The 15,945-nt window shown below is 45.5% G+C and overlaps 1 protein-coding gene across 5 annotated transcripts in view; it reads right to left on the bottom strand.

Annotated features, from left to right (window-relative positions):
* Positions 1-1,191: 1,191 nt before the first annotated feature.
* The window catches only part of MAP3K14 (mitogen-activated protein kinase kinase kinase 14), a 46,198-nt gene continuing 31,444 nt past the window's right edge, over positions 1,192-15,945 (bottom strand). For 4 of the 5 annotated variants that reach the window (XM_020997452.2, XM_020997450.2, XM_078155953.1 and 1 more), the window contains 10 exons: positions 13,025-13,154; positions 12,631-12,762; positions 11,457-11,561; positions 10,737-10,900; positions 10,263-10,413; positions 9,279-9,638; positions 8,948-9,054; positions 5,274-5,418; positions 4,125-4,225; positions 1,192-3,856 (listed from right to left, as the gene is read on the bottom strand). In XM_020997452.2, coding sequence (XP_020853111.1) covers positions 3,692-3,856; positions 4,125-4,225; positions 5,274-5,418; positions 8,948-9,054; positions 9,279-9,638; positions 10,263-10,413; positions 10,737-10,900; positions 11,457-11,561; positions 12,631-12,762; positions 13,025-13,154 — 1,560 coding nt within the window. In that variant the 3' untranslated portion in view covers positions 1,192-3,691. The remainder of the gene's footprint in view (positions 3,857-4,124; positions 4,226-5,273; positions 5,419-8,947; positions 9,055-9,278; positions 9,639-10,262; positions 10,414-10,736; positions 10,901-11,456; positions 11,562-12,630; positions 12,763-13,024; positions 13,155-15,945) is intronic. The other variant, XR_002326598.2, reaches the window with a different exon arrangement.

Below are 15,945 nucleotides of genomic sequence, written 5' to 3'. Positions count from 1 at the left end.
GTGTGTGTGTGTGTGTGTGTGAGCGCGGAGAGAGAGAGAGAGAGAGAGAGAGAGAGAGAGAGAGAGAGAGAGAGAGAGAGAGAGAGACAGAGAGAGAGAGGACTGCCCGCTTGTGTAGGCTTTAGCTATTTTGCTCAAAGGACAAAAGCCAGCCTGGCAGGGTCCCTGCATACCCAGCTGCTTCATTTCCTAAGGGAGTCAGTCATTTGAAGGACAAAGACAGGGTTAAATATGTTTCCCCCCTACACACACCTCAATGTACCCTTGACTCCAGGACCCCCAAATGCTGCCCTCATCGGCTCTAGCCATATTGGAAGGAAGGAGAGTGAACACACAAATACAGAGCTGCCCAAACATCTCACGTTGCTCACTGTCACACAGCTAGGGTCTCAGAGAGAATTTGAACCCACGTCTTCCTGACTCCAGGTCCAGCACTCTGCCCCCCATAACACTCTCTCCAATATTGGATAAATCTTGAAGCCTGGGGAGCAGGATCCTCACTCATCCACTTGGTGTTTTAAGGGTCTCAGACTCACCTTAAGTTCATCTTCCATTGACCCAATTGACCAAGAGAACTCAGGTCCTCGAGGCCATTCTGCTAGTCCAGTGGTTTCAGGCATTCTACCTACTGCCTACCTGGGGGGGGGGCGTCCTCAGGCTAACAGGAATTGAGGCACAGGTGGTTGACTCCCAGCTTTAAGACGTACAGCTAGCTCACTCAAGGACTCTGGGCCTCTGCCAGTTTTCCTCTGATGGGTGGCTGCAGAGGTGGGAAATCTGTGTTGGGAGGTGTGTTCTGCAGCCCTTTCTTATCCACTCCAGCACTTCCTTAATCCTGGATGCTCAGGACTGGGCTCAGTTTGGTTGAGAGGGCCAGTCATTAAGCCACTAGGTGTGCTGGTCTCATGCCAGCCCCCTCTCCTCCCTGTCTGGTTTTGGATGGTGTCCAGGGACTTCCCTGCTGATGGGTGGAGCACCTGGCTTGGTTTGCGTGCATGGACCTCTCCACTCTGTTGTAGAAGTTGGGGAGGGCACAACCTAAAGCCTCTGAAAACAGCCCTCGCATGAAATCAGGGAATAGGCTAGAAAGACTCCACCCAAAGGTCAAAGGAGGCTTCAGGTCAGCTGCCAAGAGGAGCAACAAGGCCTCATGTACAATAGAAGAGGAGACACACTTGTTTAGGAAAATAATCATCATTCCAAACTTTATTTTTTTTTTAAAAAAGGCAACATTTACAATCCAACTCGCAAAATCAGTCCATCTTTGTTGGTACTGATGGTGGTGCAAGGAGGGACTCATTCTCCAGTGTTTGGTGAAACATCTGTCCTTGACTGGGCAGCTGTGGCTCCACCCCAAGTGTCTATTGGCATTCAGGGTTCTCAGTGGCTGCTCTCAGGTGGAATGACTGGAGAAATCTGGGCCCTCACAATGTGCTTCTGCTCCCCCCACACTTGGAGCAACCATCTTAAGGGACCTTAAGATGTCCTTCACATGTCTGGACCACAGATTTAGACCTGGAAGGGACCTTAGGCTGTCTTTTAGTCCAACTTCCTCTTTACAGATGAGGAAGCCGAAGGTCAGAGAGCCTAAGGGACTTGCACAGGGTCATACAAGGGGCAAAGACAGGATTTGAAAAGAGGTCGTCTGACTCCAAACTTTCCACTGGAACACGCTGCTGCTCATCCAATCCACCCGTCAGGCTTTGGGGCTCTCAGACCCCTAAACTTGATTCACCTCGACTCCTATGCCCATGATGACATGGAAAGTTCTGGTGGGAACACAGCCACGCCACAGCCTTTGGAGGGGGCTCGGTATCCTTTGATGGACCCATCTATATAACGAAAGACCCAAGGGAGGAGGCCAGGGCAAGAAGACTCCCATCCCAGATTAGCTATGGGGCTGGTGGTGTCACGACTGTCCCTCCTCCTAAACGTAAACAGTTCACAGTTGGCTTAATGCTACACGGCGAGGGTACAGTGATCAGAATGGGAAGGAGGCAGGAGCCAGGAGGTCAGTGCTTAGGCCTTGCTCTGCCCCTGACAAAGACTAAAGTCCTTTCAGCCCCTCTCCCAGGCAGGTGGGGAATCTGTGAGTTCTGTCTTCTCAGATTTGACAATCATCTGCTTATGTGTAAAAATAAAAGGTGGAGGACACAAGGAGACTGACTTGCCCTCAAAGGGGGCAGCAAAGCTGCCAAAGTGCTTTGAGAAAAGAAGCTGCACGAGGACCCAAAGTGCTGCTGTCAGTGCTCAGCAGGGACGCGGATGGGGACTCCTCTGTTGGCCCATGCTGGCAAAGGCGCCTCAGTACCTCGATCTGCCCCACTGGATCCCTGCTGAGTGGGACACTTGACACGTGAATGAAATCAAGGGGCTGAGGTTCTGGTCTGGCTGGACGTGGCAGTTAGAACTAATAAGAGCTGGCATTTTGGGGGGTACTGCACTTCGCAAAGTGCTTTCATATCGATTATCTCACTTTATCATCACATCCTTAGAAACGAAGGATTCCTGCAACCACTTTTACATATGAGAAAACTAAGGGAGAGCTGTGTGCCTAAGGTCCCAGAAGCATTGGTAGAGCTGGGAATAAAACATGCTTCTCTCCCCATGCCTAGTCAGTCCCAATTCAGCTGTCTATGAAGAGAACTCTGAAACAGTCTGCTGCTAACTCCTCTACCGGGGACAGTAAAGGACTTCTCAAACATGTTGTGACCAGAAGCTCTAGTCAGCCTGACTTGAATAGGCCGTTTACCACCTGCCCATAGTATAGAAAACATGCATTAGGCATTGTGGGGTTCAGACAAACTTGCTTCTATCAAGATTCATGTCACACAAATACCTTCTCAGATATATATGCCTCCTCCCCCCCCCCAAAAAAAAGGAGAAGAGAATTGTAACGGGAGATTTATGCCTTTACGGAATTTTTTCTTCGCATTTGAAAGTCTCTCATTTTAAATAGGAAGAGAGCCAGAGAAGACTTTGTATCAAGGTCCTAATTACAGCATGAAGGTGAGCAGGTGGAATGCAGCCCAGCCAGAGGGGAGCAAACATTGGAACGCCTCAGCCTCCTCATTAACTAAAGGAAGCACCCCATCCTCCTCATCAGTTCCTGTAACTGGAAACAGGTAAGCACCTTCCAGAAAGTCATCCTGTTCACACCTACCTGCTGGAGGAAAGCAGGGCAAAGTGGCTGTCCCACATTTCCCTTCAACTCCAGATTCAAAGCTGTTCTCTCCCTATTGCTGTAAGGTGATTCACTGCTGCTGAACATGCCACACCATCTTTTCTCTGCCAAGAGAGGGAACTCCTTTCTATTCCTAGGAAGGAAGATTTTAAATGTCTTCCTCCTCCACACACAGCAAGGCCCGTACCAGTTTATTTTAGTCAGGACTCAAGATGACTACACACACACACACACACACACACACACACACACACACACACACAAACACAAACAACCCCCCCTCCCCACTTCTCCATCATACTGGTGGATTGCTGGGTGGACCATCACAAGTTTCCAAGTCCTAGCTTTCTGGTTTCCAACTTTCTTCCCTACTGCCAGATGCCAAATCTCTTGGAGAAGGCCAAGTCCACTTGTTCTCTTCGGGTAGAAGCAAAAGCTGGTACTTATTCTAGGACCTCCAAGGCTGATTTCTAGGATCCCAAGCTCTGGGGCTTGAAGGGAGGCAGGCTAGGGCCTATTCTCCAGCTGACCATGCTTGACTCTCCAGGTCCAACTGAAGCTGCAGTCGGGAGCCAGGGTGCACTGAAGGTCGATGCCCGAGTCAGGTACCTCCATGTCATAGTGTACAGGCTGCCCATCCTTGGTCACCAGGCTGAATGCAGAGGCAGGGATCTGGGAATTGGAGTACAGGACAGAGCAGGCTCAGAAGGGGAATTCAGTAGTCAAAGCAAGCCAAGCTATGTTATGCCACCACTAAGAATCAAAAACTCTTGTGAAGCAAGGCTTTTCTTTACAATAAGTATGGCATTCCTCTTGCTGTCATTAAGCTCAGGAAGCCCTGGGTCTATCCTCCTATACTTTCCTGGGCCAGTTACTTTGTGGGGCTCCTACTTCTTCAGATTTATGACCCTACTTCCTGAGGTGGTCTCTGCTATCTTACCTGGCTGCTGATTCCTGTGGCGATGTCTCCCACCTTGGCTCGGTGGAACTCTCGTATATGCAGGTGCTCACCATTTAGAGACTGGATTTGGATTTTCACACCTGAAAGACAGGTGTGACCATGAGCAGGAGAGAAGACCCAAGACAGTGGGATCCTTAAAGCTGGGGGACAGTGGTGGGGGGATAGGTTTGAGCCTTCTGTCAAGGTTACTTTGTAATTACCTATGGGCCCCACTCCTCTGAAGGAAAGAGGAAATTTATCTTTTGTCATAGAAGAAAATTGAAGAGATTATGCCTAAAGCTATGTGACCATTTTCCCCCCAGAAGTTTTCTTCTGATATACGGCTCTCAAATTGTGAAGGGCCGCAACTGGCTTTTTGGGTGTTACAGACACAGAATTTTGATGCAGGTTAGCATGGCTGTTAAAAACAAAAACCAAAACCAACCCAACAGCTATTAATCAGCTTGTGGGCAACTAAGAATTTAAAAATACAACTCAATGTACTGGAGCCTTATTTGACCATCAATATGGCACTAGTAACCAGGAAGGGCTGGGGAAATTTTTGATGTGATGATGGGAGCTTCTGAGTCTATTTGCAAAGCCACAAAACCAGGCTTGTGAGCCAAGTTTCAAAATGAGGCCATTTTCTCCTGCCCTTCCTCCGTGGTCTGGCATCATCACCCTGAGGATTCCAGGGCCAAGGCACAACCTAGAGTGCCCTGGATTACGGCAGCCACAGAGGAATGACTGAGTTCTGGGTTGACACATCCCAAGAGGCTTGTTTTCTCTTCTTCCCATTTAGTTGATAAAATGAATTTGTTTTCTATTTTTGGCTCCCTTCTAGGGTGGAAGACATTGTCTGCTTATCTAAGTCACATAGGGTCCTTCCAATACCCTAAAAAGTCCAGAAGTCAGAAAATGTTGAGGACAAGATTTTCCCCACTGCCCTGCTGGAAAAAGCCATAGATGGAGAAGGACTTTCATCTAAGACCCTATTTGCTGAATAGGTGATTCAAATTCTGAAAATTCCTCCTGGTATGAGCTAACGGAGAAGAAAAAATGAACAACTTAATGTTCTTGTACAGACTGAATGTTGTTCTACATATATAGGGCCAGGGGAGCCTGAGCTAGGTGGGCAACTGATCCTACCATTGAAATAGCTGGGCATGTCTGTGTGCCGGCTTCGCCCCAGTAGGTTGTTCCAGCTGAAACTCTGCCCATCTGCCTGACTGTTCCACGAGTGGATTCCAGAGCTGAAGTTCTCACGTAAGCTCTGAGAAACCTTGGACAGGTTCTGAAATCAAAAGGGGACAAAGTCAGCTGCTTATTCCCAGTTGTGCAATTCCAACCCAGGGCTGAGGCTAATTTCCTGTTGGTCACATTTTGGGGAAAGGTGCCACCTTCCTTCTAAAATTGGTAGAAAAACAGTTAAAATTCCAGATAAGATCATTGGTCCAGGTTGACACTCTTACAATCTTAAGGGATTTGAGCAGCGGCTCATGAAGGGCCTACCACAAAGGGAAAGCAAATCATTTGAATGAGTGCCAATATGCCAATTAATTCTGCCATGTCCCTCGGTTATTTAGACCCACTTCTATATCAGCTGAAGCTAGACTGTCTTCTCCATTAAAAAGTCTCCCTGGATTCCGGCAGCCAAGATGGTGGAGTAAAAAGGTAGTTGCTCTCACCCTCCCCTATCAACCTCTGGAAACCCAGAAAATATCACCCCAGAAAAAAACAACCCTGGAACAGCTGAACTAGAAGAAAGTTGGGAACAGCAGTGCAGCACCCCAGCAAACGGGTCTCCTAGTGCCTCAGCAGAAATAAGGGAAGCAGCACTACAAAGGGCCCCAGCGGATAAGTACCCCGCAGCATTCATCTGAAAGGAGCTGAAGAAAGCAACCTAGAGTCTTCCTAAAGTCCCAGCCTTGCTGATTCCAACCCAACACCAGGTAAGCTGTCAGACCCCTACAGCCTCCAACTGTCAACCAGGAGGAGATCCTGAAGCCCAGGTGGTAGAGCAGGCAAACACCAACATCTGGACCTCTGAGTGCCTAGTGACAGGCAGGGGAAATGGTGGAAACCAGCTCAGAAAACCACCAGGTGCCTTGGCACTCTACCTCAAAGGAATCTCCCAGTGCTTTAGCAGAAACGAGGGAGGCAGCATTGCAAGGGGCCCCAGGCAGATAAACATCCTGCAGCAGCCATCTAAAAGGATCTGAAGAAAGCTAAAGTAAAGGAAAAGCAGGCAACCTAGAATTGCCTGGAAGTTCCAGCCTTGCTGATTCCAGCCCAACACAAGGTAAGCTGCCAAAACCCTACAGCCTCCAAGTGCCAACATAAGACACCCCAGCACACAAAGCCTGTGACCAAGACCTAGGCTCCCAACACAAGAAGCCTGGGTCAGCCTTCTGCTCCCCAGCAGGAGAGCTCAATCTCTTTAAAGGCCAGGGAATAAAGAAACCATGAGTACAAAGAAACGTGCCATAGATTCACATTATGAGAAGAGTGAAGATCAAGACAGAAATTCTGAAGAGGACAACATTGTCAACAAACCCACATCTGCAATATCAAAAGGGAATATGAACTGGTCTGAAGCCCAAAAAGCCTTCTTAGAAGAGCTCAAGAAGGATTTTAAAAGTCTAATGAGAGAGGTAGAAGAGTTCTTAAAAAATACAATTGGCCAATTGGAAAAAAAATACACTGAAGAAAACAAGTCCCTAAAAAACACAATTGGCAAACTGGAAAAAAAAGTACACTGAAGAAAACAAATCCCTTAAAAATACAATTGGCCAAATGAAGAAGGAAGTACAAAAACTAACAGAAGAAAACAATCTGTTAAAAACTAGAATTGGACAAATGGAAACTAATGACTCTATGACAGAGCAAGAATCAGTCAAACAGAAACAAAAAAATGAAAAAATAGATGAAAACATAAAATACCTCATCAGTAAAACAACGGATCTGGAAAATCGATTCAGGAGAGACAATGTAAAAATTATTGGACTACCTGAAAATCATGATGAAAAAAAGAGCCTGGACAGTATCTTTCAGGAAATCAAAAAGGAAAACTGCCCTGAAGTCCTAGAACCAGAAGGGAAAATAACCACAGAAAGAATACACCGCTCACCACCTGAAAGAGATCCCAAATTGACAAGCCAAGGAATATAATAGCAAAATTCCAAAATTACCAGATGAAAGAGAAGGTGCTGCAAGCAGCCAGAAAGAAACAATTTAAATATCATGGAACCACAGTCAGGATTACACAGGACCTTGCAGCTTCTACATTAAAAGACCACAGGGCATGGAACATGATATTCCTAAGGCAAAGGAGCTTGGATGCAGCCAAGGATCAACTACCCAGCAAAAATGAGCATTTTTCAAGGGAGGAGATGGATATTCAAAATAGGGACTTCCAAACTTCCTGATAAAAAGACCAGAGCTCAACAAAAAATTTGATCTTCAAGTACAAGATTCAAGAAAGACATAAAAAGGTAAATGGGACAGAAAGATACAATATGTTGTTAATAAGGGCGGACTGTTTACATCCCTACAAGGGAAGATGACACTTGCAACTCTTGAGAACTGTATTGTTATTACACCATGTTAAAGGATATACATAAAGGGGTGGATATTAGTTGACTTTGATGTAATGATAAAAAAAAATCTAATCAAGTGGGTTAAATGGATCCAAGTAAGTGGATTAGTCTGATCTTAGAAAATGTACTGAGAAAGGAGGAGGCAGACAAGGGTAAATTACATTACAGGAAAAGACAGAAAATCCTATTACAGCAGAGGGAAAGAAGGGAGGGGGTGAGCATTGTTTGAACCTTACTCTCATCAGATTTGGCTCAAGAAGGGAATAACATAATCAGTTAGGTATAGAAATCTAACTTGTCCAACAGGCAGTAGGAAGGAAAAGGGGAAAGAAAAAGGGGGGAGGGGATAAAAGGGAGGGAAGAAACAGTAAGGGTAAAAGGGAAGAAAAGGGAAAGGGATAATAGAAGGGAGGAGAGACTGAAGGGAGCAGTGGTCAAAAGCAAAACACTATTGAGGTGGGGAAAGGAGAAAGAAAAGCATAAACGGGGAAAAAAGGATGAAGAAAAAGACACAGATAGTAATCATAACTGTGAATGTGAATGGGATGAACTCTCCCATAAAACGGAAGCGGATAGCAGAACGGATTAAAAACCATCATCCTACAATATGTTGTTAACATTAGAAAAGTTAGGTATGATAGACCTCTGGAGAAAACTGAATGGGGAAATCTCCAGAGACCTAGTGATGGAAAATGCTATCCACATTCAAAGAAAGAACTACGGAAGCTGAATCTCTATCTTTTTTTTTTTCTGTTGAGTTTTGTTTCCTCTTTCTGACGGTTCCTCCTACTGGTTTTAATTTTTACTTACAACCTCACTAATGTGAAAATATGTTTAATAGGAATGTAAATGTATAGCCTATATCAGATTGTGTGCCATCTTGGGGAGGGTGGTGGGGGAGGAAGGGGGAGAAAAATTTTAAACTCAAAAGCATGTGGGAGTGATTGTTGATAAATCAAAATAAGTTAATTAAATTAATTTTAAAAAAAAGAAAAAAGTCTCCCTATGAGATGCTGTCGTCTGATTACTAAAGGAAAAGAGGTGGACAAAGCTGAGGCAAGGGAATCTGCTTGCTTTTTCCTCTACTCACACAGACACAGGCCATTCGCCAGCCCCTACAAGTATCAACCACCGAGTTTCCCAATATGAACCCATCCTGTGGAGATACAGACTGTGTGTGTAATCAGCACCCCCAGAGCTGTCCTTGGGAGATGAGGTATTTACCTTCTCGCCAGCATCAGACAGGGAGAGACTGTCAATGCTGAGACATGACAGCATTTGCTCCTGTTCCTCTAGGGAGTATGGCTGAGACAGGCTGTTCAGAAATAACTCTGCAAGAAAAAACAGGACAAGCTATAAAACACCAGCGGTGGATGGACTCCCCCACCCTGGGAAGGACTCGGCTACAGAGAACAGAGGGGCTCAAGGCAAAGCAGGGAGTCTCGCTGCAGAAAAGAACCCACAAAACACAAAGCTGAAGAAGGAAGAACAGGTCACCACAAAAGCAGGTGCTCTTAGTGACCAGGCCTAGATTGTTTCCAGAGAATTTCATTACCTATCTCAAGCTGCTGAAGTTCCTCATCTGAAGAGGTTGATTTTCGCTCCCCTGAACTGCAGCTCCTGGTGGGGACGTGGCCCAGGGAAGAAAGGGGCAGAGGCTCCCAGGTCCCAGACTCCTCCTGGCTCAGCCTCAGGGGCAACAACTTATTTTGCTCTGGTGGCTCCGGTGGTAAAGGTGGCTGAAGTTTGGTGGTGAAACCCACTGCCTCAATGGCCAGCCCAGGCCCTAGAGCCTCTGGGATGGGCCCACTTGGCAAAGACAAGGATGCCAGTATTTCTAGACTATTCTCTTTGTCTGAAGGCAACTGTCTTGGTTCCTTATATTGTCCTCTCCAAGGACTTTTCAAACCTCCCACTACAAAACACAAAGGATACACAGGTTAAACATTTTAGGGAGGACAGATGCTGTTTGTACCACATCGATTTTTCTATGGGTCCTGAGGTGCCTGGAAATGGGATATCGATAAGGAAGTTTCATGTTGGGTGAGCTAGTGAACAGGCTAATGAAGAGACAAAGACAGACTCCTAGGGAAGGGAATGGGAAGGTTTCCTGAGTTTGGGGGATGCTTCAGAGACATAAATCCATCTGGTCATGATTACCGTCCATTCCCTTTATTCTACTTCTATACTGGTAACTATATGATTAAGAAGCTGCAAAACAGATAAGGAAGAAGGTCTCAGTTAATAGCAAAGGGAAGATTCTGAAACCAGGGACTAGAGAAGACAATTTCCCTGCAATGGAAGCACTCCCGGGACCCGATTTTAGATTCCAAGAGTAAACCAGTGTTTCCTTGCTCCAGAAGCTCCCTTGTACCCAGTTAGTGCTCCCCAGGAGGGGTGGGCCCATAGGATGCTATACGTGTGGACTAGGTCAACAGCACAGTTCGGGAATCCTGTCTGTTTTGTCAAATGGATCTCAGAGGCCCCCTGACTTGGGGAGGTAATAGTTCAGTCGGAGAAGCAGTACTAAGTTCCTTACCATGCTGCAATGCCAAACAGATCTTCCTCCTTAGCTCTGTGGCAGATGCCCTCTGGACAGGCTCCTTCTCCAGTCCCTCCTGGATGGCTTGAGCAGTAAAAGGGGTACAAGAGGGCGGAATCTCTCTCACAGGTGGTGGCTCGTTGGCAATCTGTGAGATCCAGAAAGAAGAGTGGGTGGCCTTTGCCTTGAGATATAAATCCTCTATATTCCATTTTCTCTTCCTACTAAGTACTCTGTTTTGGAGTCAAAATGTCAAAGATTAGGCTCTAGCCTGAGATCTTGAAGGTACAAGCAATGGCCTGGCTTAGAGACTCTACCAAAAAGGAGAACAACATTAGGTGGGGGTAGCAAGGGTCAGACAGCAGGAGGCTGGCTGCCCTTGAGACTTGAGCCCATCAGGGCACATGGGTGTGGTGGTAGGGGAATCCCTGACCCATCCAGGCAACTCCTGGATACGCTATCATCACTCACCTTGAGGCAAAGAGGCCGACTATAATACTGGGTCCAAGGGTGACGCCCATTGAGCATGTGCAGCATCATGCAGCAGCTGCTCCAGATGTCTACCTTTGAGTCACAGCGTCTTCCCATCACCACTTCTGGAGCCATGTGGGTCTCTGTGCCAGGGATGTAGTTCCCTGCGAAAACAAAGGTAAAAACATTTCTTGGAATTGTAGCAAGCAGGAGGCTGAGGGATAACCACCCACTGATCTCTCATGGCTCCTTCTAAAGTCACTTTGTAAAGGAACTTTAAAGATACAAATCTTCCAAATGAAATTCAGTCGATGAAACAAATTGGTGAAAACATGTACAGTACAATCTGTTCTAGGGACTGGTAAAATTGTGTCTATGATGGTCCTTGACTTCTGTACTAAGCTTCATCTTTAATGTGCTTTTTTAAGGGTGTGGGTCTGTGTAGGGGTCAGACAATGAAAATAAATTTATACTTAGAATCCCCAACATGACTTTCTCAACAAGAAAGGATCAGATATAACTAACAGTTTGTTTTTTCTCCAGTCAAAATCAATACATTTTAAAATCCAGGGACTGGGTGAACAGAAAGATGTCTTCAAGCATGTCAGTCCAAAATGGTAGTTTTGTCGACACTATTGGCCACTCGGTTAACTAGTGGTCACAAAAATAGGGTTAATCCAAGAACCCTGATAGATTCTGAATCTAGGAGACAGACCTTACCTGTAAGAAAGGACTTTCCCAAGCCATCAGGCTGCAAATTGGTGGAATGGCCAAAGTCACAGAGGAGTGCCCGGCTGCCATCACCAGACAAGAGAACATTGTCAGCTGTTGGGAGCCAAGAGGAAGAAGATAAGGATCAGGAAGAGGAGTGATGCTGCTTTACACGCCATCCCTAACTTAGCCTGGTCTGGTCCTCAATGAATCCATGTTCTGGCTAACTCAGAACAGCTGTGGATGTTTCTAATTAATTTCATCACTCATAAATGGGAGAGAGTTACAGCTCACACTGGAATTGGATTCAAACTCTGTAAACTTTCCTCCCAAAGCTCAGTTAACGCTGTCATTCTTTCCACTCCTGGCTACTTTCAGTCTCTCCAGGGCAGGAGGAGCTGGTCAGTTTGGCACACACGTGCCATTAAGGAAAGGCTGGCCTTCAGGGAATGAAGGGGAAAAGGGTGCCCAAGATGCCCTTTTTGGTGGCACTGCCTCCAGAATTCTGTTTTGTTAAAGTACTTTTTCAGCATTCCCACATCTAGTTCTGGAATTGTAGATGTTAGGATGACCATTGTCAGTTCTCCAACAATACCAATTACTACAAATTACAATGGTCAAGAATCAAGAACATTGAAAACATTTTCCCTTTGACTAGAGAATAGATTCTTAACCTTTTTGGGGTCAATAATTCTATATCCTTCCCTCTGTTAATCCTTTCCTATTCATCCTGTGTGTAGCTTGCTTGTATATATTTATTTGCATGTTGTCTACCCCATTAGATTGCAAGTTACCTGAAGGCAGGGGCTGTTTTTTGCTTCTTTTTGTATCCCTAACACTTAGTACAGTGCCTGACACATAATAGGTCCTAAGTAAATACTGATGGATTGTCATAGGCCCCTCTGACTGTCTAGTGAAACCTATGGATTTCTTCTCAGAATAATGTTTTTAAATACATCAAATAAAATCCATGGAATTACAAAAGAAACAAATTCCACTGAAATAGTTATAAAATATTAAAAAAAAAACCAAAACAAGTTCACAGACCCCAGATTAAGAACCTCTGGACTAGAGGATGATTGGGAAGGAAGAAAAAACTAGGAAGACTCTAATCATCCTTGTGGCCAAAGGTCCTGTGAACACAACCTACTCTAGGCGGGGATGACAGGACTGTGAATTTCACCTTTCACATCTCCATGGAGAATCCTTCGTGTATGGAGATATTCTAGCCCTTCCAAAGCCTGTCCCAAATAATAAAGAGCTCGGTCTTCAGGTAGGCAGCCCTTCTGTTTTATCAGCTGACCCAGTGAGCCACCTAAAAGGAAAAAAACACAGTTCTAGTCTTTAGAGGGTGATGTGCAAGAATAACACGTCCTAGACTCTCCCCCAATGAATCATGGTCTTAGCGGCTCATCCAGAAGAGTGCCTGAGTAGAGCAGCAACAATCAGGGGCTAATCAAAGCAATTCCCCCCAGAGGCAGGGAGAACCGAGGGAGCTGAAAGAAGTCCTCACCTCCGAGAGGCAAAGAGAGATGTACTCTGTGGGAGAAGGAAGGGCCTCAGTCATTGTTTCTCACCTTCCATCAACTCCATGAAGATGTTGATCCAAGGACCTTCCTTCACAGCACCATACAAAGGGACAAAGTTGGGTGATGTCAGTCCAGCACATGCCGTTAACTCCTCTGCACGAAAAACTCTGACATGCACCTGAAAGGAACCAGAAGGGGGAGACAAAAGTCAGTTGGTAACTTCAATCTATCAGCGTGGACAACAGACGGTGGTTTATTTGGCAACCTTTCAACCAGAAATTTCTGTCCCTATCTGGTACAATGCTATTTGTTTGTTTGTGATGATAACCCTGGGGCACTGCAAGAGTATACAGTATTTTGTAAGTTATTCGTGACTCAATTACAGTCAAGGTTTTATTGTCAGGTGTATTTTATTTCACTGAACTTTCCCCCAAACTGGCAATCCATATTTGTAGTACACATAGCTCACTATTATTAACCACGGCATCTCAACACTATCTACCAATCGTGCTGGATAACAATAATTTGTTGTATTTATTCAATATCCAGTCTCTCTTGGCATTTTGCTAAGCACTGAATAGATCGAATTGAGAAAAGCAGAACACGGTCCCTCTTCATCCTAGGGTGTGGGGAGGAAGAGGAGGGACAGTAGGGGTGGTTATGAGGCTCTGTCTAAATTGATGGCAGCTCCTATAAAATCAGCCTTCAGCCTGCTAGCATTTGGCTCTCTTCTTATTACAAAACCTGGGTTTCCATTAAGATTGCCGGTCAGATTTCCTTGGTCCCCTGTGCTTTGGACTTTTGTTCAAAGGAACCTACGAGGTCACAGACCCAAGCTCTGAAATGCTCTGCACACCTTCTCCCTGTCCAATAAGAACCCTGCTCTGGTTCTTGTTGATCTCAGAGTAAAGCACTGTTGAGCCCAGCAGAGGGCGCCAGTGTAGCAGCATTCCCCTCCCCCAAGGGACCTACAACATGGCTCACATGGGTTTTCTTAGTGATTTAGTAGAGCAGGGTGATGTTCCTGGAACAGCTAATCTAGCATAATAGAAGCTTTGCTTGCGTTGGAAACTTTGCATGTGCTGCCTCTCCGTGGAAAATGTAGCTTTTCTAGTTATAAACAATGTAGTGGATAGCTTAGTAAAAAGGTTTAAGAACTTGTTCAAAATTTTTTTTAAATTATCTGCCTTCCCACCTCTAAAATCCTTAACCAAGTGGCAATAGGATGAGAATCTCTCCATTACTATGAAAAATGCAAACTTGAAAGGTGTTTTTAATATTTCAAAAGATTTATGGGCATAACATAACTTAACCATACAATGTTTCAGACCTACTGGAGATTAGAGTGTTTATGAATGCAAGGGGCTGCGCTAGGCACCAGACAAAGCAAGTTAGAGACGTTCTCTGCTCTTAAGGAGCTAACACTGAGCTTACGGCATGATGAAATGAGTTAGCTAAGATCTCACCATTACCAATTGGTTGTTTTTTAGGTCTTTGTGACCCCATCTGGGGTTTTCTTGGCAGAGATACTGGAGTTGTTTGCCATTTTCTTCTCCAATTCATTTTATAGATGAGGAAACTGAGGCAAACAGGGTTAAGTGACTTGCTGAGGGTCACACAGTGTCTGAGGTTGGATTTGAACTCAGGTCTTCCTGCTTCCAGACCCAGCACTCTATCCGTTGTGCCACCTAGCTGCCCTTTACAAATCTGTGGCAAATCTAAAAAAGGTCCTTTGACACCCCTAACTGAGTTGTTCTGACTGCTGATGCAGGATTTTCAATACTGGTAAACATTTGCCATATGCAGCGGATTGGTGACTCTAATGGTCTAGAAGGAGAACCAACAAGTTCTGGCATCATTCTGTGGTCTCTGCACTTCCGAGTTCCCCCCACAGAACTCGGAAGCATCACTTCCCTGGTTTTTCTGACACCCTTAATGTGCTGCCTTGACCCCTGATCCTCCCAGATCCATGCCCGGTAACTTCTTGAGGCCCTTGGGGGAAGGAAAACATAACGTCTTACTCCTCAATACTGAACCCACGTATGCTGGCCTCCTCAGAGTAGTCTAGTGAACTGCTTTGCCAGCTACTTCTGGGGATCAGAACTGAATGAAGTGTTGAAGAGATTTGGGTGGGGAAGCACTGAGGTCAGCCAGCCCAGGCAGTCTTTAGCAAACGATCTGGTGTTGGGAAGCCTAAATGTGCTTTGGTTTGATGTATCTGTGTTGCTTTTGGGGGAAGTGAGAGATTCCCTATTTCTCTACTCCACTGTTGTTTTTGTTGCCGAGGAGTCAGAACCGTAGTATGAGAACAGCTGAGAAGTCCAGTGGTAACATCCCTCAGTACTCAAGTGTTCATTTTCAATCCACTTTACAAACTTTAAATTTCCCATCCCCCTGCTGGGTGAAATGGCTAAGGGTTTTTTATGACTGAGTGGCAAACTTAAGCAGAGAAGGTCAGGCATTTGGCCCTAGACTCTAAGCAGAAGATGATGACCAATGCTGGTGAAAACTTTACGGGAGAGAGGGTGGAGACGCTTAGTTATTAAATTTATGCAGTGTTTTTGCAGGTTTGGTTGACAGTGTGGTCAGTTTTCCATAAAAGGAGAGGGCTAGATTAAAATCTAGCCTAGGGGAGAGGAGCAAGGTACATAGCAGGATTGTTGTCACTTCTCCAACAGTATGGCTCACTCCCAACTACACTGGCTGGAGACAGAAGCTTGGGGGGGTGGGGTGTGCGGTGGTTCAGGACACTGAAAATATATTTCTGCTTGTTAGATGATCACCAAGGTCCTTTCCAGCTCTAACAATCTATGAGTGTGACATGATACCTCCTCCCCTTCTCACCAAACTCCATGGCTGTGCCTGGCCCAAAGAACATACCACACCCTTACTTAGTCTAGATTTTAGATCTATATGGCTAATGCCACATCAACCACACGTTCCAAACCATAGGATGCGTCCTGTTTTTC

This window comes from Phascolarctos cinereus, unplaced genomic scaffold (genome assembly GCF_003287225.1).
Source record: "Phascolarctos cinereus isolate Bilbo 61053 unplaced genomic scaffold, phaCin_HiC Scaffold_5;HRSCAF=322, whole genome shotgun sequence".
Classification (NCBI taxonomy): Eukaryota; Metazoa; Chordata; class Mammalia; order Diprotodontia; family Phascolarctidae; genus Phascolarctos; species Phascolarctos cinereus.
Note: the sequence above shows the minus strand (reverse complement) of the source record. Positions and strands in the feature narration are given on the sequence as shown.